Source organism: Drosophila willistoni (genome assembly GCF_018902025.1).
Source record: "Drosophila willistoni isolate 14030-0811.24 chromosome XL unlocalized genomic scaffold, UCI_dwil_1.1 Seg141, whole genome shotgun sequence".
Taxonomy (NCBI): Eukaryota; Metazoa; Arthropoda; class Insecta; order Diptera; family Drosophilidae; genus Drosophila; species Drosophila willistoni.
In genome coordinates this window covers 5,826,057-5,849,153 of record NW_025814052.1, presented here as the reverse complement: position 1 = coordinate 5,849,153, position 23,097 = coordinate 5,826,057, and the positions used below count along the sequence as shown (strand labels likewise).

The following is a 23,097-nucleotide window of genomic DNA, read 5'->3' as shown; positions in this document are numbered from 1 at the left end:
CTTTGAGCTAAATCATTAAATGCTTCACATTCTATTAAATTAAAATGCCCTGAATACAAGTTTTTATCGGAATTCGAGTCAAGTGCCTTTGCAATACCAATGAAATGTTGTTTCGTTTTTGTTTCCTTTGTTTGTGAGTGGCTCACTGTCTGGTTCACTAGTTGCCTGCATTGCTGGTGGTCCACATGATTCGTGCGTTTGTTGGCAGCAATTAGTGTGTGGGCATTCAGCAATTTGACGGTGGGGGAGGTTTTTCAAGGAGTGAAAGTCGCCAATTGTGCTACACCACCTGTTGCCCGATGCCTGATGCTGGTGTGTGGCACATCCTAGTCGAACTGAAGACTTTTGAGAGCACTAAAGTTAATGCTTAACTGCAATAGTTTTTACAATAGTTGAGTATCTATTGTTAGAGCATATCGAGTAGGAGTGAAAAGTTAGTAGCTGAAGTTAGATACATAGATAATCCCTTTTACAGAGATTCATTTAATGTGGTGACTCATTGTGAAGCAATTAACTAGCTTAACTAACTTAATTTTGATTACTTTTGGTTTTTTTGTAGAAATTATAGAAAGACTTTTAGTTAGTTGACGATCTTACGTCTTTGTTCTTTCTCTTTCATGTAGATTAAATTATCTAAATATCTAGTGTAAGATTCTAAGTTTCTCTTTAAATTTAAAGCAAATTAACATTCAAAAATTAGAATAAAATATTTGAAAGCTTTCATTTCGATGGTCAAGATCAAAATCTTGGGTTTCTTTATTGAATTGTTGGCCATACTTTTGGCATGCTAGAAGCCTTGTTTTCCGGCATTTCGTGTGGCATTTCAAAATGATATTGTTTTTTCTTTTTCTTTTTTGTGGGTTTTTGAGTTTGTAGTTGAGATTGAGGCAAAAAATATTTGTTGCTAATTCCCTACAAGTCAGGCAATTGCTAATATGGTTCGTGTTTTTATTTCGAGCATATTACTCATACACCATGTTGCACACACATAGTCACACACACACACACACACACATGCAAAAAGGCGGGGGTATAAAATAACAGATTTATGCCTGCCTTCCAGCCAATGACACGCCAATTAGCCGCCGCTTGCCGCTGCCACAGCTACATACAACGCGCTGCAATGGCAACGACAACGGCAACGGCAACTGCAACTGCAAGAACAATGAGGAAAAAACCTTGCAAATAAAGCTTTGACATTTTTATGATGCAAAGCGGAGGCAACACACAAAAAAAAAACCCAAAAAAAACATATATATATAAATATGTATAAGTAGGTATATATAGGCAGCAGCAACAACAACAACAAAAAACCAACGGGGCAAGTTGACTGGGAATGGGAAGTTAGTCGCTGCCAGCAACAGCAGCTGCAGTCTGACCTTTGCATGTGGAGGCGAATTGAGTTTGACAGTTGGGGCGACACGATCCGATTGCGATCGCGATCGCTTTTTGACCTTAATACGTGCCAGCTGCGTCAACACACACTCACACACACACACACACATGGAGACACACGCCTTGCCACTCCCCCGCAATACGCATTCCCTCCATCCTTCTCTCTGTGTCTGTCATTTGACACCTAATTGGCGGAAGGCACACGCATTGGCCACTAATAAGTGCTCAATAAATGTTCATCACCCGCTGCTTGACTGAGAAAAAACGAAACGAAACGAAACGAATGCTGCATACACCTTTCACCTTATACCAGTTGTTGTTCATTTATTTGGCTTTTGCTTTTTGCAATCAACCAAGCAATCTCATTAAGAAATTGCACTACACGCAACATATGCTTGCAACATTGTTGCAATAGAGAGAGAGTGAGAGAGAGAGAGAGAGAGGGAGATAAACTCTTGGCCATTACCAGAAAATTTAATTCTCCATAGAGTTTGTTTTGTTTTGGTTTTTTTTTACTTTGTGGAGACATCTTCTCAGGTTAGTTATAAAAATTTGACAAGTTTAAACTTTTAAACAAACAAACGACTCTACAATGCGAGAACAATCTCTGAGTATGAGGCCTTAATTAAAATCGATTGCCGTCATAAATGTGGCAAGAAAGCAATTAACTGTCATAAGTCGCTTAATCTTATAAGATTTACTTGGAGATGTGTTAATCCTTTGCTAAGCCTCATGAGTTTTTAGGCAATTGTCATATAATTTATCCCTTTAACCCATTTTCGGAGGGCTAAGATTCTCGAAACTGCTAAAGGGTTAAGAGTCTGAATATCAACTGAATATATACTCAAAAACGATTAATAAAAATGTTAAAAAAAATAAAACAAAGCCACACATGACCTTAAAAATTGTTGCTCATTAATGGCCAACAAACTTGGAAAAGGAAAAAAAAAACTTGGTTAAGAAATTCTATTAATTTTAAACAATTTTTTTATGCGTTTTTTTTTTATTTTATTTTTTTTTTTAAGTTATTTGCTGCAGTCCTTTCAGTGAAGAAAATATTAAATAATTCGTTGGTCGTTAGAGCTGTTGATAGTTGGCAATTGCCGTTGGCCATTAGCAGCAACAGCAGACAACAGAATAGCAACAACAACAACAACACTAATTGTTTTTTTTTTGCATTCTCAAGGTTATTAATTTTTCTTAGTGGTTTTTGTCTTTTATTTTTTATTTTGACTGTTTGCTCTTTCTTTGGGTTTGCATGTATTCGCTTTTTGTTTTTAGCTGGATAATTGATTTTTATGCATCACCATGGCCGCAGCAACAGCAGCAATAACAGCAACAACAGCAACAGCAGCAACAGCATCATCAGCAGCAACAACGACAGCAGCAGTAAGAAGGCGGCACATATTTTAAACACAAATTACAAAGCAATAATCATAAATCTTTTTTGCGGCTCAAGAGAACAACAGACACCCGGCAACATGATGCTGGTCAACCCGAGAGAGGGGCAGCATATATCAAAATAAATATTTTCCTTGCATCAGTGTGTGTGTGTGTGTGTGTGTGTGTGTGTGTGTGGTGTGTGTGGCAAAAGCAGATGGCAGACAAATGCCTATTGCGTGTGCCATATCAAATTCTTATTGCTGCTGCTTAAAATGTTACCGATAAGTAAGTTGCCGCTGTTGCTGCTGGTGTAGTTGTTGCCGTTGCCGGTGCCGTTGTCGCTGTGTGTGCCAGCAACATTTGCAAAATGGAGCACGTGGCCAGCTCTGAACATGACAGCAATTATTGTTGCCCCCTTGTATGCTGTTGCTGTTGCTGTTGCTGCTGCTGCTGTTGCTGATTGCTCTTGATTAATTGCTAGTCACTCACTCAAGTGGAAACAGCTTTTGCTTTGAAATGCTGTTACTGCTGCTGTCCCCCGGAAATTGTTTGTGCCACGAGCTGCATTTTACGCACATTTTGATACGTTTAAGACAGTTTGCCAACTTCCTGGTTCCTATCATAAGAAAACTAGCCATAAAAACTTGATTTTATTAAACAAAAAAAAACAAAAAATATGAATTAATTCGGAATATATATGTAAACAATTGCATTTTCTCTTAACTCTCTCATCTTGGCCAAGTTGGCATTAAGAATTATTCATGGTGGTCGTTCAAAAAAAAAAAAAAAAAAAAAAAAAAACTCATATAATTGCAACAGCAATGTGCAACAATTTGTGGCAATGAGGTGAAGGCAATATCAATAACAAAACTAAAAACAACAAAATGTGTGTATATGAAAATTGAAAATGATTATTGAGCAATTGAACTGCGACAACAACAACAACAGAAGAATAACCATAAGGGAAAAACAAAAAATGAAAATCGTCGTCGTCGTCGTCGTCGTCGCTTTGCATTCAACACGCATTTGGCTGCAGCAGCAACTAGCAACTGGCAACTTTATGCCGCTTTATCCCATGGATAAACCGCAACAAACAATTGAGTAATAATATAAATTTTGTGGCCAAAACTGGCAGTGGTAGGAAAACTACAAAAGCGGCAGCAAAAATACATAGCAAAAACCCAAGGCTATTGCTCTCATTTTGACTTCTAATTTAATTGCATTTCAATTGCCGACTTGCTGGTTGCTTGTCCAGCGGCAGCAACATGGCAGTTATGTTTCAAAACAGTTGAAAGAAGAAATATGCATGCCAGCAACATGTGAGTGTGTGTGCGTGTGTGTGTGTGTTTATCTGTGTGTGTTTTTTGCACTTGTTGGCAGCACAAATAACAGCAGATTGTATTGTATGGAAAATGCAGAAAAAAAAAAACAACATTATATTGTTTTGTCCCCATAGCCTTATCTTAAAATAATAAATAAAATTGCAGCAGCAGCAACAACAGTAAACAGCAAACAACAAACAGGGGCAACGACAAGAAACTGCCAGGCAACACGCATGCTTCGCCAAAAGTCATGTTCATGCCACAAAGGCGACACCTAAGCCATACATTTGTAGGTGGCAGCTCAACAACAGCAACAACAGCAACATTTCTAACGGTCACAATGTTTTCTTTTACAGTAGTTACAACTCGCCCTCCCTCCCTGTTCCCTAACGTGATTTTGACCATAATTTCTAAGAGTGATCATAATAACTCGCCCTTATGTCTGCTGACCCAGCTGGCCATTTAGCAAAAAAAGAAAAAAAGAAAACCTTGAAAAGAAAATAACCCACAAGCAAAAAGGCGCAAAAGATCTGTTTTAAACGCTTTGTGTAAAATTTATGATCAGCACCTAAAGCGAAATCCTTTCACCAGCATAGACAACGATTAATAAATCAATGAGCAAAAACAAAAACGTACAGTCAAAGAGTGCGAGAGTGAGAGAGATGGAAACTTTAAGTATCTATAATCATACATTTTCGCTAGCCTCTGTCAATTTCCGCAGAGTGACAAGCAGCAATTCCAGGTTCCGGCACAACCTTGGCAACATTGTTGAGAAAAAAAGAGAGAGAGAGAGAGAGAGAGAGAGAAAGACAGAGAGAGGGAGAGGCGGCAAAGTGAAAGAGCAATTAAGATGCCAAGCGTATGGAAAATCTAATGCAACAAACACAGTCAGCCAGCAACATGTTGCGCAACCTATCAAAATAATCATCATCATCATCATTCGCAGCGGGCAAAGACAAAGAGTGAGTGAGGGAGGGAGGGAGATGGAGAGGGAGAGACAAAGACAGAGCAACAACAATATGAGCAGAGCAGTCAACATTATGATAATCGCAAAAATAGAGGCGGCAATGTTGAAACGAAACAACAACAGCAACAGCAACAAAAATTGCAACTGTTTTGCAGCTGAAATATAACCACACCACACCGCACCACATCATGCCATACAACCCCCCATTCACCCATCATCTAACCACCAACCGACCCCCCTTTGGCATGTATGCAATTAATAATCGACGTGGCAAAAGCAACAACAGCAACAACAACAACAACAAGAAAAAAGCAAAGGCGCGGCCATCGTGCATCGTGCGCCCTTCTTTTTGATTTAAAATACGCCGCCATCGCACGTAGGCGTACTCACACGCAGCCACTAGCTCCAGTTCCCCCCACTGATTCCTACTCCCGCCTGCCTCCATCCCACCCCCTTTTCTTTTCCCCATAAGAAACTGGGTAGCAAGTGGCCACGACTAGACAAACTTCTTCCATGACTTCTTTGCATCTTCTAGCGGGGCATCATCATCAGTCAAGAGAGTTACGCAGAGAGAGAGAGAGAGAGAGAGACCCAGAGGCAATGTCATTGAAGTTTAAAATTCTGTGAGCTGGAAGCTGCTGCCATCCATAAGAATGGATGAATTCAAACGAATTCGCTATACACTACAGTTAGAAGAGATTTGCAGTTAGTTATAGTCACTTACGGCAACTAATGCCTTAATATGCTGCAAAGCTTGTAGATAAAGGAAGATAATCATTTTTTAAAGTTTCATTTTGAAAAGAAACGATCATACCAATTTTCGTTCCTATAAGGTATATATAGACTTAAACAATAATCACAATGATCAAGAAAGCAAAATTTAAAATATTAGAACCTTCATATTTTCTCTGATATTCTTTAATTCGATAAAAAATTTCTTATTTTTATATTGATAAGGTGCAAACTGATTCTTGAAAACATATTGCTAGCTTAAAGAACAGATTTCGATTTGAAATTTGAGTAGTTTTTGATTGTTTTTAGGGTTGCCACTATAAAAATGGAAATAAAATGGATATGGAATTTGGCTAAATATCAAGTCATCTTTCCAAGCCAGACAAAAAAACAGCTAAATATTCCATTTCTTCTTAATTTCTTGAAGCTCTAAGTAGTTCGATTTTTGGAATATTTGAAAAATTAATGTTTTTATTTTGAAGTCTATCAATCTGCATTGAAATCTCGAAAACTAAATTTTTGCCCATTTTTGCAAAAAATCGTGATGTTTTCATAAATCTCTCGAAAAATCGAATCCCAATTTATTTTTCCACAAATTCAAGTGTTTGATTTAATTTTGAAATATAGTAAAGTTCGATTTAATTTAGATATTTTATATATTTTTCATTTATTTTTATTTTACATCTATCCTAAATGGACAATAAGCAAGTATTATCAAAGGTTATCATGAAATAAGGATAATTGAAAAATAACTATTAAAAATCGGTTATACTCAATTACGGTCAATTATTTCTGAAGTTTGGTGATGCTTTTGTGAGCTTTTCTCGCTTCTTTGAGTTGTAATTCTAAACTGGTTCAAGTCTGGAATCTTTAGCTCATTATGATAATGATACCTCATGCCAATAACTTGTTTGGCTAATGATGTAATCCTTTTTATAAGACAATCCCAGAGGCAAATATGCAAAGTTTGATGGAAATTATTCTACTTACTATACTTAAGATGAATTCGATGTGAGTTTTATTTTTTAAAACTGCCAATTGATATGGAAATGTTCAAATTTCGAAAAAGACTTTCAAGTCGTCGATCTTTTATGTATAAATTTAGATATAAATCAACATGAAGATTTACATTTCGTTTCGATATAGTTGGATAATATCAAAATACTAAAAATAGTAGAAAGTATTCATAATTTTCTATGCTGTTCAAGACTTGGTTTGAAAATTGTCAACTATCTTTAAGATACAATTTTCTTTCGCTTTGTTTTCTTTTTAGTTAGTTAGTTGTTGCATAGGCAAAATTTATGTACTAATAATAAGTGGACTGGGAATAAAGCTTATAAATGAATAAATCATAGCAAGGCAAAAAAAAAAAAAAAACTCAAGCAACAAAGAGTGCAACATGAAAGGCACATTTGCCGCCACCTCCTTCCCTCACTTAGTTAGGTAGGTGTGACAAGAGCAACAGCAGCAACAACAACAACAACAGGGAAATTGGCAATTGTGGTGGCAGTAAATATAGAGAGTTAGAGTGATATAGAGAGTGGATAGCGCCATTCAAGTTCACATATGTGCGCCCAAGCATGAGTCAGAGAAGGGAACCGAACCGAACCGAACCGAACCAAAGCAAAGCAAAGCAAAGTCATCTTCTTTAGCTCCATCTTTGGATCCATGCTCAAACGAAGCGAATAGGTTTAAGATGCAAAAATGGTTTTGGTTTGCTTTGCTTCTGGTCTGATATGTATGTATGATAGGTTGCCCACTGTGAGGCGGCGACTCGTCAGCGAGCCTTAATTAGAAAATTGCTAATAACTCATGCACATGAGCAAATTTCAATATTAATGAGTTTTAAGGTAAAAGCGGCAGCAACCAGCAACAGGGCCTAAATGAGTGAGTTTGGAACTGCAATGAGCCCGCACGGGCTGGTCTTTAATTGAAAACTGTTTGGTTCGTGCCGTTGTCAAAAGCTAGAGAGGAAGAGAGGGAGAGATAGAGAGAGAGAGTCAGAGAGAGAGAATGAGTTGGAAAAATGGCTGTCTGTTTTTTTTTTTTGTTGTTGTTGTTTTGTACTTTTCTTTTCTTTTTTTCCTTTGACCAACAACTGTGCACCGTGGGAGACCCCATCAGCAGTTATTGCTGCTGCCTGTCTTACGCGAAATGTTGCTGCTGTTGCGGCTGCTGCTCATTATGTTGCCTGAAAACTCAATAGGTCTTTTTGACTGATTTAGATGTCAGCCCTTTTGGGCTCCAAAGCATTCACATGATAGTCGAATGATGCCGCTTTGTGGCTGCTGTGGCACAAGCAACAACAGCAACAACAGCAACAGCATGTTGCCGGCGTTCATAATTAGCATGCAAGCGGCATAAATCGCAGCACCGAGAAGAAACAACAATTAACGAACCCAAATTGCATGCAACATACGGCAAAAGACATAGTTTTTCTTATATATAGATATTTTTTTTTTCTCCTTCTTTTTTTTGCGACTTTCTCTTCTTTGTGTGTGTATGAGTTGGTGTGTGTGTGTGTGTGTGTGTGTGTGTGTGTGTGTAGGTATATACTTCTCTCCGTTTGACTACTTAGCATGCATTGCAGGCATTGATGCCTGCAGAACACGTAGGCAAAAACAACAGCAACAACAGCTGTCAATTATATTACTTACTCTTACATACAACGCTAATTCAAAAATCATGCGTGGGCAGGAGCAACACTGCTGCAACTGCAACTGTTGCTGCTGCTGCTGCTGCTGCTGCAACATGGCAAACTAGCAACATACATCTCTTAATTAAATGGCGACCTGTTGCTGTTGCATGCTAATGAAATTTTGTTGGCCCCAAAAAAAGAAACAAACAAAAAACAAGTACAACCCACAAATTCAGCGACCTATCGTTAGTATTGCGTGTTGTTGCCCTGTTTGCAACTGTTTGCACCTTATTCAAATGAATAAATGTTAATGCTAACGGTTTTGCGAGAACAAATTTTCACTTAACGACTCTCAATGATCCAAAGCTAATATAGAAATGGGTAATAAAGAAACCCCCCCCCACCCAAAAAAAAAGCAACTTCGTTAATATTAATGAACTGGCCAAAAAGTTAACACATGGCTCGGCTTCTTCATCTCTTTAGGAAAGCATTCACTTTAAGTTAATATTAACTTTTACCCCCATTTCCAAGTGCCCTCTCCCTCTCTCCATCTCTGGGCACATGATTTTTACGATCGCTTGATTCTAATTCTCGGTTGGAACTTGGGCTTGTTATCATGTGGCTGAGATCGATGCTTAGATTTAGCCAAAGAGTTTCTGTTTGCCGTTAAAACGTGCAACGTGCAACTTGCAACTGGAGACTCCAGACTTGCCCCATTGCATGCTGTGTGTGTGTGTGTGTGTGTGTGTGTGTGTGTGTGTCTGTGTGTGTATATGCGTAGTGCAATAAATCAAAGTTTTATTTGTTGAAATAAATTCAGAGTTTATTGCTTTGTTATTATTTGGTATCCCTGTTACTGCTGCCAGCAGCTGCGACAAACAGCAATCAAAACACAACACAACACAGAAAAAAAAGAAGAAAAAAAATTGAGTCAGACTAAAACTTTTTGCCACATTTTGTTGATTGCCCCTGAATATTTGATCTTACAAAATGGCAAAGCATTAAAAAAAAATCGCAATAGACTGACTTCCTTACACCGTAAATTTTGCATAATATTTTTTTAATAGCTCTCGCGTCTATCTATAAAAAAAAATGATAATAATAATAATAATTACTCGACTTACACGAAAAACTTAAATGACCTTAACTTGATTAATGTTCTTGTTGTCGTTTCGCCCCCTCAAATTTATAGATAAATGTTTTATATTGGTATAATTACATATACTTATATAGTATGTTTGGTTAACTGTTTAGATATTTGAGTTTCTTTGAAATACAGGAAACTTTGTTAAGTTTGTTAGCCTAAGGTTTAGATTTTAAAAGTTTTTCAAACTTTCATATCGTTGTCTATATATTCAGTATTGTTAATACTTAAAACCATTGTAAAAACGGTCACACTTTGGTATGCACACTAATATAAAGAGTAATTCTAACCACAAACCGCAAACGAGATAGTCCAAAAAAATATATCACAAACTTTGTATTGAAATCAACTTTAAATCTGTACTGTTTAAGCTATAAAAAAAAAAATTACAGTCAAAATTCAATTGAAACACTATGAAAATCTGAATTCACAAGTGCCAAAAAGATTAGATATAAAAATCAATTGGAACACCATAAAAATCCTCTAAACTAAAATGCCATATTTCAGTTAGATATTAACATTTTCCATGTCAAAACTTTTGGGTTTCTCTTATATGCAGTTTTTCAATTAACAATAAGACAAAAAATTAAAAAGCAATATTTTTCAACTTATAATTTAGTTAGAGAAAAAACAAAGAAAAAGAACTGAAATTTTTGAATATCAAAGAACCATCAAAATTTCAAGTTTATGTCCGAAAAATTTGGGACTTTTTGAACATAATAAACTCTATGAACTGTGCGTAAGCTATAAATACTTGGTAAAAATTTCAATTAAGAAATATTGCTTAAGTTTTTTTTTTTCGTTTTTGTTTTTGTTTTTGCATAAATCTTGGATTTAATGTCACGCCCTCAATTAAAAGTTCGTGCAAAAGTTGCCTTCGCTTGGACTCGTCTTAAGACTTGTAGCATTATTTGAATCCAAATAAGTGTGTATATATGTATTTTTGGATGTATGTATGTATGTATGTAGCTCACCTTGCCACACCTGCCACATTGGTCTTTGTTTTGTTCACCTGACTAGATTTGGCAGTGACATTATTGAACTCTACAAGGGGTCACGTTTTGGCATTAATTAAATATAAATACAGATGCAAGTAACTAACTAACTAACTTACTAACTAAGCAAATCTCTATGCTTAGATACAAACATATTGCAGTTACTATGTACATATAGATTTAAAGACACAGAAATTAAGCAATTATGCTTATAATCTTTGCTTTCAAATCTTAATGAGTCAATGTCCTCTTTTTGGTACTTGACATACAGTAGACATTGCCTATAAGCCACGTTCAGCCAAAAACTTATTTAAAATTTACAATTTGCTTCGCTTCTTTCAATCTAAACAACTGTTCAACAATTTCATTAGATGCTAAAGATGCTCTTATACATAATATAACATCATTCTTATTGTCCTTTTTTCTATTTATCCTTTGCAGCAGCGTAAGCTGTCACCGACATGGGCAGTGAGCACTACTGCTTGAGGTGGAACAATCATCAATCCAACCTGCTAGGGGTGTTTAGTCAATTATTACAGGACGAGAGCCTGGTGGACGTTACATTAGCTTGTTCAGAGGGCACATCCATCAGAGCCCATAAGGTGAGTGATTTCCTTTATATTTTTTATTAATATTCTCCAATTAATAATAATAATTCTCAATCGCGAGTGAGAGAGATTGAGAGCCCGCAGAGAAGTGTGAGTGTTAAAGAAAATTCAATGCGGAAGGTGCCAAACCGGGCCATCAAGGTCGTTGTAGTTGTTTGATGAGCGTCTCTTTTGCTCTGTCTCTGTCTCTCTTCATCTAGCTTGAAATGCTTGATGCATAAATTATCGCAACAGCAACAACGGCAACAACAACAACAAACACGATCCAATGCAATTTACACATTTGTCAGTAAATTGTCAACTTAACGCGGCAACATACTTCAAAATGCAGCAAATAAAAAACAACAAATCGCCCCATGTACAGTTGTTTTTGTTGTTGTTGCTGCTGCTGCTAACTGCCGGTATATGTTGCTGCCGTGCTTTTTTTTTTGCTGGCAACATGTTGATAAGGTCAGAGTCTAATAGAAAAATTAACTGCAATGGAGCAACTGCCACGTGTAACTGTTATAACTACATTAGTATAAACATATGTATATATATATAGAGAGAGAGAAAGAGAGGTGTGTGTGTGTGCTCATAAATCATGCGTTCTCTGTGTTTGTGTGTGTGTGTGTGTAAGTCAGTGTGCCTGTCAATTGAAATTCCTGTTAAATTAAGCAGAAAATACTTAACATGCGTTTGTTGTTGCTAACTTTTAATGTTGCTTAACGTGATCAAATTATCCCGCTAAACTGTTAAATTAACAGAGATTATATACAGTCTGTAAAATCCATTTGAAAACTTAAAAGAACTTTTAGAATGATAATTAAAGAGGGACTGTAAAGGTGAGGGGAGACAGAAATAACTGAAGATGAGAACCAGAAAATTCGTTCATTGATTAATGAATTTAATAATTTTTTAAGTGAGAGAGAGAGGGAGAGAGCTTAAGTTAGCACAGGGATGACAAATTAAGAATTAATCGAGCGAGTAATAAACGCAATAAATCGAAGAAAGTCAAAATAATCGATTAATCAAATTGTTTAACGATTTATATTCATTTTTTTTTGGCTATATTCGAATGAGAGAAATAAGATAAGAATTAAATAAACATTGACAGATCAAACTAATACCAAATGTTAAGTTAAGTTTTCTCAAAAGAACAAATTATGAATTCCATTTCCCTTACAGAACAGAAGGATAACTATTTTGTCAAACTAATTAGCACAGACAGCACAGACACACTCACAGACGCCGTTGAGAGAGTGTGAGAACTGTCAACATTTTGAAAAGTTAATAAAAGTCACAAAAAGAAAAAAAAAACAAACATTTCTGAAGAAGCAGAACAAGATGAAGTTGTAGAAGAGGAAGAAGACAAACTGTCAATTACTTTTGCATATCCATTAGCTCTCTTATCCTTCACTCATGCTCTTCATCCTGTCGCAGCGACTACCGGCTACTAACGAGTCCAATATGCCCACAGCACGACACCTCCTTTGCATCCTCTCCCGCCTGCTCCTCTTGTCCACTCTTGCATCTTGCAAACTCTGCCCGAGAGAAAGAGAAAAAAGGAAAATTTGCTAAATTGATTAAAAAGCAAAGTGTCGATGAACGAGGCAATGATGACAGCCCAGTCAGCCAGCCATCCAGTCAGCTCAGGTCAACCCATTCTCACATGAGGCCAGCAGGACTAGAAATAGAATCAGCTTTAGGATCTGCCATGCAGAAAGTCAATCCGACGCAAAAAAAAACACAAAAAAAGAAGAAAAAATCGTATCATATGGCCAGAAAAAATACACATGGAGAAGTGGTTCGAGGGGGCTGAGGGTGACTAAAGTCAGATATGCTCTGGCAACTGCAAGTGAAATCGAGCTAAGCTAAATATGGCATCTCATGTGCGTGTGTGTTTGTGTGTGCGAGGGTCCTTCTTCAAATTCCAAAAAGAAATTCAAGTCTATAGAATTTTTAGCATCAGGAGATTCGTTTCTCAGTTTGACCATTCCCTATGACTTTTATATACTTTTTGAACTAACCTCGTCTAGTCATTTCCGTAAATAAATTTGTCTATGTGAACAATTTTTTCAAAACCTTTCGACGGCTTCTCTTAACATTTTTTTCTTTTTCTGATTCAGTTTTCCTCTTTGTTTTTTTTTTTTTTTTTTGAAGTTATGTAGTTTTTGTGCTGGTCCCGGCCTAGCCGCAAGCCTTTGTTCCCACAACGCTTTCTCTCTCTCTCTCTCGCTTTCCTGTTTTTTTTTTGTCCTGTCGACGGCACTTTAACTCAATTTGAGGCATTTAACGTATGCTCGGTTGATATTTGATGCGATTTGCAAGAATCGTTTTCGTGCTCTTGCTCCGCCCCCGCCTTCTGTGATATGATGTTGTGCCTGTTACTGGTCCTGCTGCATCAAGGATTTGGCTTCTATTTTTTATTTTTTTGGGTCCTGCTTGCCGTCAGCCTAAAGGCAAACAAAGTGTAACAAATGTTGATGCAAAGTAGAGCTAGGGAGAGAGATTAGCAAGAGCCAAGGGTTAAGTTCCAGGCATCAGGCAAACGAAAAGTGTGAGAAGTATTCGAGCTTAGCCTGGACTAAACACTGGAGGACACTGTTTGCCAAATGACTTTGGTCAACAGGCAAGAAGAAGAAGAAGCAACGGCAGAAGTTGAAGAGAAAGTTCAACAACAACAACAACTGCGTATAGGAAAAAAACTAAAGTACAACAAACCATTTTTTATCCTATAATTTGAGCCCTTGACTTTGTCTCTAACTCTTTCTTTATCCCCTCTCTCAATCTTTCCACTTTTTTCTATAGAGTATATCATTGTCCGCCTGATTAAAATTAAACATTTTGCCATAAAAATAAACTTGAAATATCTTTTCCCCTTTAAATTTCTTCCATTTGTATATATGTATAATGAGTTGAGCGATCATTTGATCGTTTGACAATATTGTATATATGGAAATGACTTTGCCACATAAGAAATGAAATTTTATAAGGGTATATCAATTCTTTGTTTCAAGCTAACTCGTTTGCCTCGTTGTTTGTTTACGTTTTCGTTTCGTGTTTCCTTTCTGTTGGTTTTCTGTGTCGTTCAAGGAATATTGTGTTTGGGGATGTTGTCTTAAACTGATTTGTTGGGCTAACTAAGAGACTGATTGAGTTCGCTGAAGCTAAGTAAATTTGCATGAAATTCAATGAGTCCAAGTCTTTGACTTTTAATGAAGTGCAATTTGCCTGACTGCCAGATGATGCCAGTGGGGGGAAGGTGGGGAAGGGGCTAGGTGTTGGGATTATTGGGTGGATAACAGCGTGTTAAACAACATGCCAGACATGCCCCACACACACACACGCACGCACACATACTCAATGCTGTTGTCAAAAAATGCATATGCAAACACTTACTAACAAAAGGCAGCCTCGTAAGTCTCTCTTGGCAACACTTTTTTCTCCTTTTTTTTTTTTGACAAGCAGCGACAACAGCAACAACAACAACAACAACAACAATAATATGAGGTGACCGCCTCTACCACCGACAGCTGCAACAACTTGCAACATATGTCAGGCCTGCAACAGGCAAATGGCAACAACCACAATTGGCAACAACAAATCGACTGGCCATAAAATCAAGTCAAATGTCAACAACAAATTGATTTGAAAAATAAAATACAAAACGAAATAGATACAAAACTTATGAAAAAACAACATTTCTGACACCTCATAAATTCCACACACTTACATCTTTTCCATATGTAAATATGTATGTTTGTATGTAAATGTTATTGTTAGTTCTGCATTCGGTCTAACGATGGCAAACGAACAATCGATTGTTCTGGCTCACTTTGTGGCACATTAGCGCCACCTGTTGTCATTGTTCTTTTGCCTTTAGTTTATTCAATGAGTTTGAATAGCCTATTTAATGCCAATAGCTATCTTAAAATGCGATGCATCTAGAGTGCCAGTGTTGGAAAGCTCTCAATAAGTAATAATTTCAGTCGTTAGTTAATTGTTAAATAACACTCAAACTCATTCTCTTAACAAAGAACACATTATTTGTAGAGAAAAACATTGATAAGTTTATTTTTACAGTTCAATTGTCACAACTCTTTTTCATAAGTTCATAAGCTTATAACTAAATACTGCACCAGGGTTGAAAAGAGTATAAATAAACACAGATTATGACGACCTCTTACCCATTTTGGGTAAATCTGGCAATCAAAATCCGCTAGCCGACTTTATAATAACCGGCTTTAGAGCACTTAAAACTCCCTAGTCAAAAAAAAAAAAACAAAGTAGAATCCCCACACCCACCCATCATCATACCCGTTCTAACCTATACTTATAATTATGTTTTTGCACAAATTCCTACAAGACATCAATTAAAAATATAACAACTACAACAACTACAAAACTAGTCGCCAGTTGCTACAAATTGATAAATTGTTTTGGCCAAGCGCACTGAACAACTCTAAAGAACTTAAGATGAATAGGCCAAAATGTAACAGAAAGTGTTTCATATTATTCCAGATTTACTTTATTATCTCTTTAAGTCAACTAGATATACATATATATGTATATATGTATATATCGTATGTTGAAAACTACTTTTGCTTTCAATTGTGAGAATAATTGCAGTTAATTCGATTTGAATTTGGTGAATGTTGCTAAGATTTTGAATTGGAGTTATTATTACATTTATTGTGGTTAATTATCAAATTACTCTATGTATATGTATGCAAAATTGCAGTACGCCATGTCGTGTTGCATTAGTTATGCGACTTTGCGAAAAACTAGCCAAAGACACGAAATGTTGTTTATTCATTACGCATACGCCACGTTGATCAAATTTTCTTGAGCAAAAAAAAAACGAAAAGAAAATGCAAATCAATTGAAATTAACTGTATTTTACGCCCACATGATGCAAAGCAAATTAAATAGTATGATACATAAATTTTAGTTATTATTTTGTTTGTAAGAAAGACAAAATTTCCGAGGTAAAATATCAATTTTTGGGGGGAATATTTCACTCATTTATAGTGCCATTATTATTATTTCATCATAATTGTCAATAAGAGTGTCATCAATTAATATATAATTTAGCAAATTAATAAAAAATTATTTGTATTCACCAATGACAGCAACAAAAATGTATGCACAATAAAACAATAGACGTTGCCGACGAGGCAACAACTGCAACAAATTGCATAGCAATGTATGTAATGTAAAAGCAACAACAACAACACTAACAATTATCACTCGTGCGCAGTCGAGTTACATTTTTTTATACCTACACCTATATGATTAAGTGTATATATATAAATGCAGTATACCCTATAGACTTCTCAGCAATAAGGCAGACATATAGTTAGATCGATATCAGATTGCAACAAATTGTTACAGGGTGTCTAATAAGTCGTGGGCACCCTAAATTCATGTGTGTGTGTGTGTGTGTGTGTGTGTTGGCCTGGGAAATCTTTAGATACATGTCGAGACGAAACACACGAATAACAGCAACAACACTGTTAATTTAAATTGGAAAATTATACAAAAATATTCGAAATGTTTGCTGTTGTTGTCATAGCTGGTTTTGTTATTGTTGCTGTTGTTACGAGTTAACATTCAAATCTGCCTGTAAATCTGAGCCAAAACTTTGCTGTTGTTGTCATAGCTGGTTTTGTTATTGTTGCTGTTGTTACGAGTTAACATTCAAATCTGCCTGTAAATCTGAGCCAAAACTCAAACGTCACGGTTTCACGCGGCAGCAAATGCTATGCAACCGGCAACAGCAACCAGCAACCAGCAACAATTCAAACGATAATGGCAGTAAACATGTTGTTGTTGTTGCTGGTTACCTCTCGGCTTGGCTTGACTTGACTTGGCTTGCTATTGGCAATCAACAAAAGCAATTCACGCATTCAATTAAATTCCTTCGAATGTGACTCTGTGTATGCGGTTTTTGCCGACCATCGTGCAAAATTGTCATGTTAATAACCCATAATTGTTAATTTACAACGCATTTGCACAATTTGATCCAACCGAAATGCAAAAAAAAAACAACCAAAATAACCAAAATTGTAGTAAACTTCATCCAAGATCGAATCGACTTAAATAAGCTTTCAATATTTCCCAAGTCCAGCTAAAAAATTTATATATTTTTTTTGATATTCATTGAAATTGAGTAATCGAAAACTTTGAATTTAAATGAAATTTTAAATTACAAATCAATCACTTCAAAAGCTTTACTAATAATGACATAATACAAATATATACATAAATAAAAATATTCTTTTGCCATATTTAGATTTTTATATAATTAATCAATGTTCTATTAATCCATGATAAGTCAGTGTAAGCATATATGTATATTTTTTTTTTAAAGCTAAAGTCATTAAATGTGTTTGAATGATGATTTTAAAGTATTTTATAAAATGTTTTCAGGAAACAAAATATAGACTAGGTTTTTGTATCAAACTTTGGCCAACTTGAGATAAATGTTATAAAGAGATTGTTTCAATACTAAAACAAGTTGGGAATTACAACTAAATAAAACTACTTAACTACTTAGACCAATTTAACAAAGTTTTTTATTTCAAAAAGTAGATTTATAATCATTTAATGTCAATATGTTTGCAATTTTCTCAGCTTCAGAGTCAAAGCTAGTTGAGAATTATAACAATCGGAAGCGAATCAAGTAATTAAAAATTCAGGATGCATTCATAGATCAATTTAAGAAAGATTTTGGTTTAAAAAGTATGTACTCAAACGCCTTATTCTCTAGAAGATATTTAGATTTACTTGTCATTTAATTTTAATATGCTCACTTATTGTTAGTCTTGCAATTTGGTCATCTATTAATTAGAATATGCCCAAGTCATACCCCCCTTTTTGTTTTTGGTTTTTTTGGGAATACACAGGGTATTTTTAGAAAGAAGAGAAGGAGAATGAACAAAAAAAAATGTATAATTAAAATTACCAACTTTTCTTGTCACGACTCACACAACTCGCGATGTCTCGCAGTGCTTGAAACTTGGCTGCTGGGCCGAGGCTCTCATAGCGGTTGCCTCATTCAATGTCTTATGAATGCTTACTTACGGCTTACGGCTTACGGCTTGCCTGGCTTGGCCTGGCCTGGCCTGCCTACCGGTGCTATAATTATGCGCATTTTCAACAGATTTATATCTTTTTCTTTATGTTTAAGCACACTCACATACAGACACACACACACACACACACACACAAACACACACAAACGCATATATCGAAACCAGAAAGAGACAGCATATCAAATGAAAATAATAATAAAACATTAAAAAAAATAAAATAATAATAATAAAAAAAAAATAAGATAGCGTATCTCATTAGAATTGCCAGCTGTTGTCCAACTTTGTATATAGTATATAATTAGTAATTGTTGCACAAGCACAATACAAAGCTTCAGCTGGGCGCATAATATACATACATACAAACATACATGCATACATATATACATATAGTTCTATCAACATTTCTAAACAGAACTAAACGCAAAAATAAAAATATATAAATATAAACATATGTAGCAAAGACAAACTTTGGCATAACGAAAGCAATGATACTCTAACAAAGAATATTTTTGGCACTTAATGGTCAGTATCATAGCGGAATGTGCCCCCTTAAAGTATGCAATAGATAAACAAGAAGACAGTCTTATTCTTTTTGTTGTTAAAGAAATCAATAACTTTAAGAATGTTTTGAGCATAAAAAAATGATTCTATTATCTTAATTGACTACAGGTTGTACATCACTCTGAAAGATTTTGGCAACCTATTGCATACTTAAGGGGGTGAATTTGTCTTTTATGTATATTTATTTCTAGAACCGTATCTGCTATAAGAAAGTGCTTTTTTAACTCAACTGAAACTTAGTTGAAATCAATCCAATTATTTGAAGAATATTTCTCATATATTTCCGAATCACATTCAAATATATATTTGAATTTTTTCAATATTTATAATAGAATTGAGCACCACATATATTCAAAGACATATCCACAAATCATTTTGTTACCAACCATACAAGCCATTTCACTAAGCCCTAAGCCAAATAGAGTATACAAGAAACTGCAAAAACGCAGGCAATCGAGCAAAATTAAAACCCTGTTTGAAGGTCACCAGCGACACGAGCTGAAAACTCTATGCACAAATGTCTCTTTAAACAAAAAAAAAAAAAAAGGAAAAAAATGTAAAAAAAAAATAAAAATAAATTAAAACTGACGTCAGCAACAGGAACTGAAAATAACCGCGCTGCGCATGCGTTGGCGCTTTTTCGTTTTATTTCTGTGTTTTGTTTCGTTTCTACTGCTTTTTTTTATTTTTATGTTTTTTTTCTTATTCTTTTTGTTGTTGTTGTTTTTGTGTGCGGTTTGCAATAAAACAAGTTTACGCTTATTTCATCTATAGTTCATCATATGAAACTTCTGTTGCTAGTTGCTTCAGTTGAGTTATTGCAATAGACCTTAACAATTTTTTATTTCCCCCTTTTTTGCCCATAGAAAAAGTGAGTTCAAGAATGAGTCTAAGAATGGTGAAATAAGATAATAAATATCTTAAGTTTTCAGCTTAAGTTGGAGTAGATAAAGGTCCATCTATTGACTTTTGATATTAGATACATAATATTACACACATATGTATGTACAACTTCCAATGAATCTTCCATGCTAAACCATTTTCTGCCATTGTTAGGTGTTTTCAACTGCAACTTTAGAGTTTTTTTTTTAAATTTATAATAATTTTCGTTTTTTTTTTTAGTTTTCTATAGAAAATTTAATGTTTAAGTAAGTTAGTTTTACTAGCTTAGTTAGGAAAACAGTTATCTTCAAATTTGTTTTTGCTAGGCAGAAAATGGATTCAGTTCCAATCAAACTTATGACTATATTCAATATTCAAGAATCAAAAGATAGGACATAAACTTGCTTTAGCCTTCTGCCTCGTTCTCTTTATTGATTGCTTTAAATAAACTTAACAATAATAAATGTTAAATTTTAAATGTAAATGAAAATAGTTTTCATTTCTTTCCCCTTTTTCCTTTTTGTGGCATATTTCAAATTATCAATGGTATGTATATATATATATAAACTATTCACATAAATATTATATGTATATATGTATATATGTATTTCTGAAGTCTCGACGGCATTTGCGGAAGAAAAAAAAAAAGAAAAATGTTAAATGGAAAAACGTTTTGTGCATTTGCAACCCGGTTTGGTTTGGTCAAACTAAACTGATCCAATCTTAGATGGTTGAGAGAGGCCGTGCCCATAACGGCGTCAATTAAATTATATTGCCTGCAACATTTTACAATTTGCAACAAATTGTTAACTAGCAGCACACAAATCAATATACCTACATACATATGTATGTATCTATGCAGCGTATCTACTAGACACATGTAGATACATACCCATACATATGTATATGTAGGTATTGAGAGGAGTTGCCTCCTTTGGCATTGCTCTGCTTTTCCTGCGAGTCTGCGAATTTAGCCCTTGATTGCTGCAGTTGTGAATTTCTTTAGCATTATTATTTGTATTTGCGATGTGCGATGTCTTAGCTTAGCGTGGGATAAACCCAAATGGCCTTCAAAATGGTCCTACCTCTAATCAAAAAAGAAAAGAAAGAACAAAAAAAAAAAAACAAAACATGTTTCGTCAGGTCAAGTGGTATCGGCTCCTGCGTCCTCTGTTTTGTCTTGAGCTTCCGGCAAAATAAGGAGAGAAGAGAAGAGAATTACCAACAACGGCAGTAAATTTGACCACATCAAAAGGCTGACCACAGAATACACACACACACACACACACATTATTATCATTATCGTCTCACACAATTGTTAGACAAAAATGACAATGGAGAAGAAGAGCGTGCAGAAAAAGAAACCCATCGGCAGACGGCCCTTCCGGGCGCGTCTTTTGTGCGTGTGTGAGGAGTAGTAGAGTAGAGTAGAGTAGAATAATCCAAGAGGTAAAAATGCTTCCTACTGACCATTGGGCGGATATTATTTAGACTCTATTGTATGGCGCCGTCTACCTGCAATTAGCTTGACACACACACACACACTGACACACACCTTGCTGATGGATGGATGGATGGATGGATGGTTGTGCTGCATTCATAAGACGTTTCTTTAATATTCTATGTATTCCAATTATTCTTCTCACTTTGCTTAAAGGGAGAGAGAGAGAGAGGAAGAGAGGGAAAGAGTGAGAGAGTAGTCCATTTTGATATTCAGAGGCACTTTATTACTTTGTACAGTTAGATCTTAGTTACATTCACACACACACACACATTCACACACAATGCAGTCATAAATTAATAGCAATCTGTTTAAACAATTAAAATAGAAGGGGAAGCAAAGGCGTGGAGGAAGGGGCGGGATGCGAACAACTATCAAAAGCGAACCGCATAAATATATTTCAGAATGCGCATAAATTTGCATTGGTGTCGACCTTGGCTGAATAACTGAGTTTCTGTTTCTCTCTCTCTCTCTTTCTCTCTCTTCCACCCATCGCCTTCGCCCTCTTGTCGGTTTTGTTTTTTTTTTATCAAGCAAGCCCTCACAGTTAGCGACAACACCAGACGACTTCTGATAAGCTCTCATATACACACAAATCTGTGTATATGCAACAACACACACTCACACACACACACACACATTCAACATGAAATACGAACAGAGTGCGTAAAGCAGAAAAAGCACGCAAGTTCAAGTTCAATGTCAATGAAAAAATGAACAAAACGAAAGAAACAAAAAAAACACCAACCACCACGATCTCTGATAACAAGTGCAACACGTCGGCTACGTTATACTCTCTAAGTGGCGGATCGACATTACTTTTGGGGTTTTCGATCAATAAAAATATTTGATTCTGATTTCTTTTAAATTTTTCTGATTGTTTTCCAAGTTTAATTTACAAAGATTACTTGAAATAATAGTTTTATTTATTTAATATACATAAATCATTGACGTGTTATTGAAGGGGGTGGGGCGGTCCAGGGGATCTGAACACCTCCCAAAATAACCATATTATTAATCTTTTGTGACTTTTTTCGGTTAGTTTTAATGGTCGAGCAATTTCGATATAAACTCCAACAAAGAACCCATCGAAAATTACTGAATTTCCTAAATTTCAATTAAATTTTAGTTGAATATTAAAATATTTTAACTTATAATGCCATAAAGTCAGAGTGTAGACTAATTTTAGATCTTTTCTACTAGGATTTTAATACATATGTAGCTAAAATTTTCATATATTATCTACTAATATTGGTAACTTTACGATAGAGAGAAAGAAATATTTGGAGTTTATTTTTGAGTTTTGGTTATAAAATTTCTCCCTATGTACATGTTTAGAAGTTATGAGAATAATTTAGAATTTGTAAATACTTTTTTAAAAATTTCATACACAATTAATTTGTTCTTTTATGAATTTGCTTAATATAATGAGTATCTGTGCCCTTGATTCTAGAGTTTTGCTAATTTTTGTTGGCCTATTTCAATGCCTATTCTTAAAATATCCTCACTTAGCCAAATAAATATTTGGCTATCTGTTTTAACAATTTTTGAATAACAATATTTTCTCACACATTGCAAGGTTTTGCCATAAATGGATATACCCTAATTATAAGGGTATGGCTAAAAACTTGTTCAATTAAAATGTGTACACATATATATATGATGTGTGTGTTGGTGTGTGTGTGTGCCTGCATATACGCACACAGCAAGTTCAATCGTTTGTCGTTCGTTTCTGTAGTCGTTCCGCATATAGCGACGTTCACTTCATCCTTCTCGCTTCCCACCCCCCCTCCGTCTGGCTTTGGCTTTGCCTCCTTCCACTTGTCTTGTTGCGTATGACGCTCAACTGGTTTCAATTTGACGTCATCAATTTATGCGTTGCGTTGCGTT

The 23,097-nt window shown here is 35.4% G+C and overlaps 1 protein-coding gene across 4 annotated transcripts in view; it reads left to right on the top strand.

Moving 5' to 3' along the window:
- Nucleotides 1-23,097, top strand: part of LOC6648257 (longitudinals lacking protein, isoforms J/P/Q/S/Z) — a 131,688-nt gene that overhangs the window by 65,660 nt on the left and 42,931 nt on the right. For all 4 annotated transcript variants that reach the window (XM_047011407.1, XM_002071491.4, XM_015177165.3 and 1 more), the window contains exon 2: nt 11,018-11,178. In XM_047011407.1, coding sequence (XP_046867363.1) covers nt 11,038-11,178 — 141 coding nt within the window. In that variant the 5' untranslated portion in view covers nt 11,018-11,037. The remainder of the gene's footprint in view (nt 1-11,017; nt 11,179-23,097) is intronic.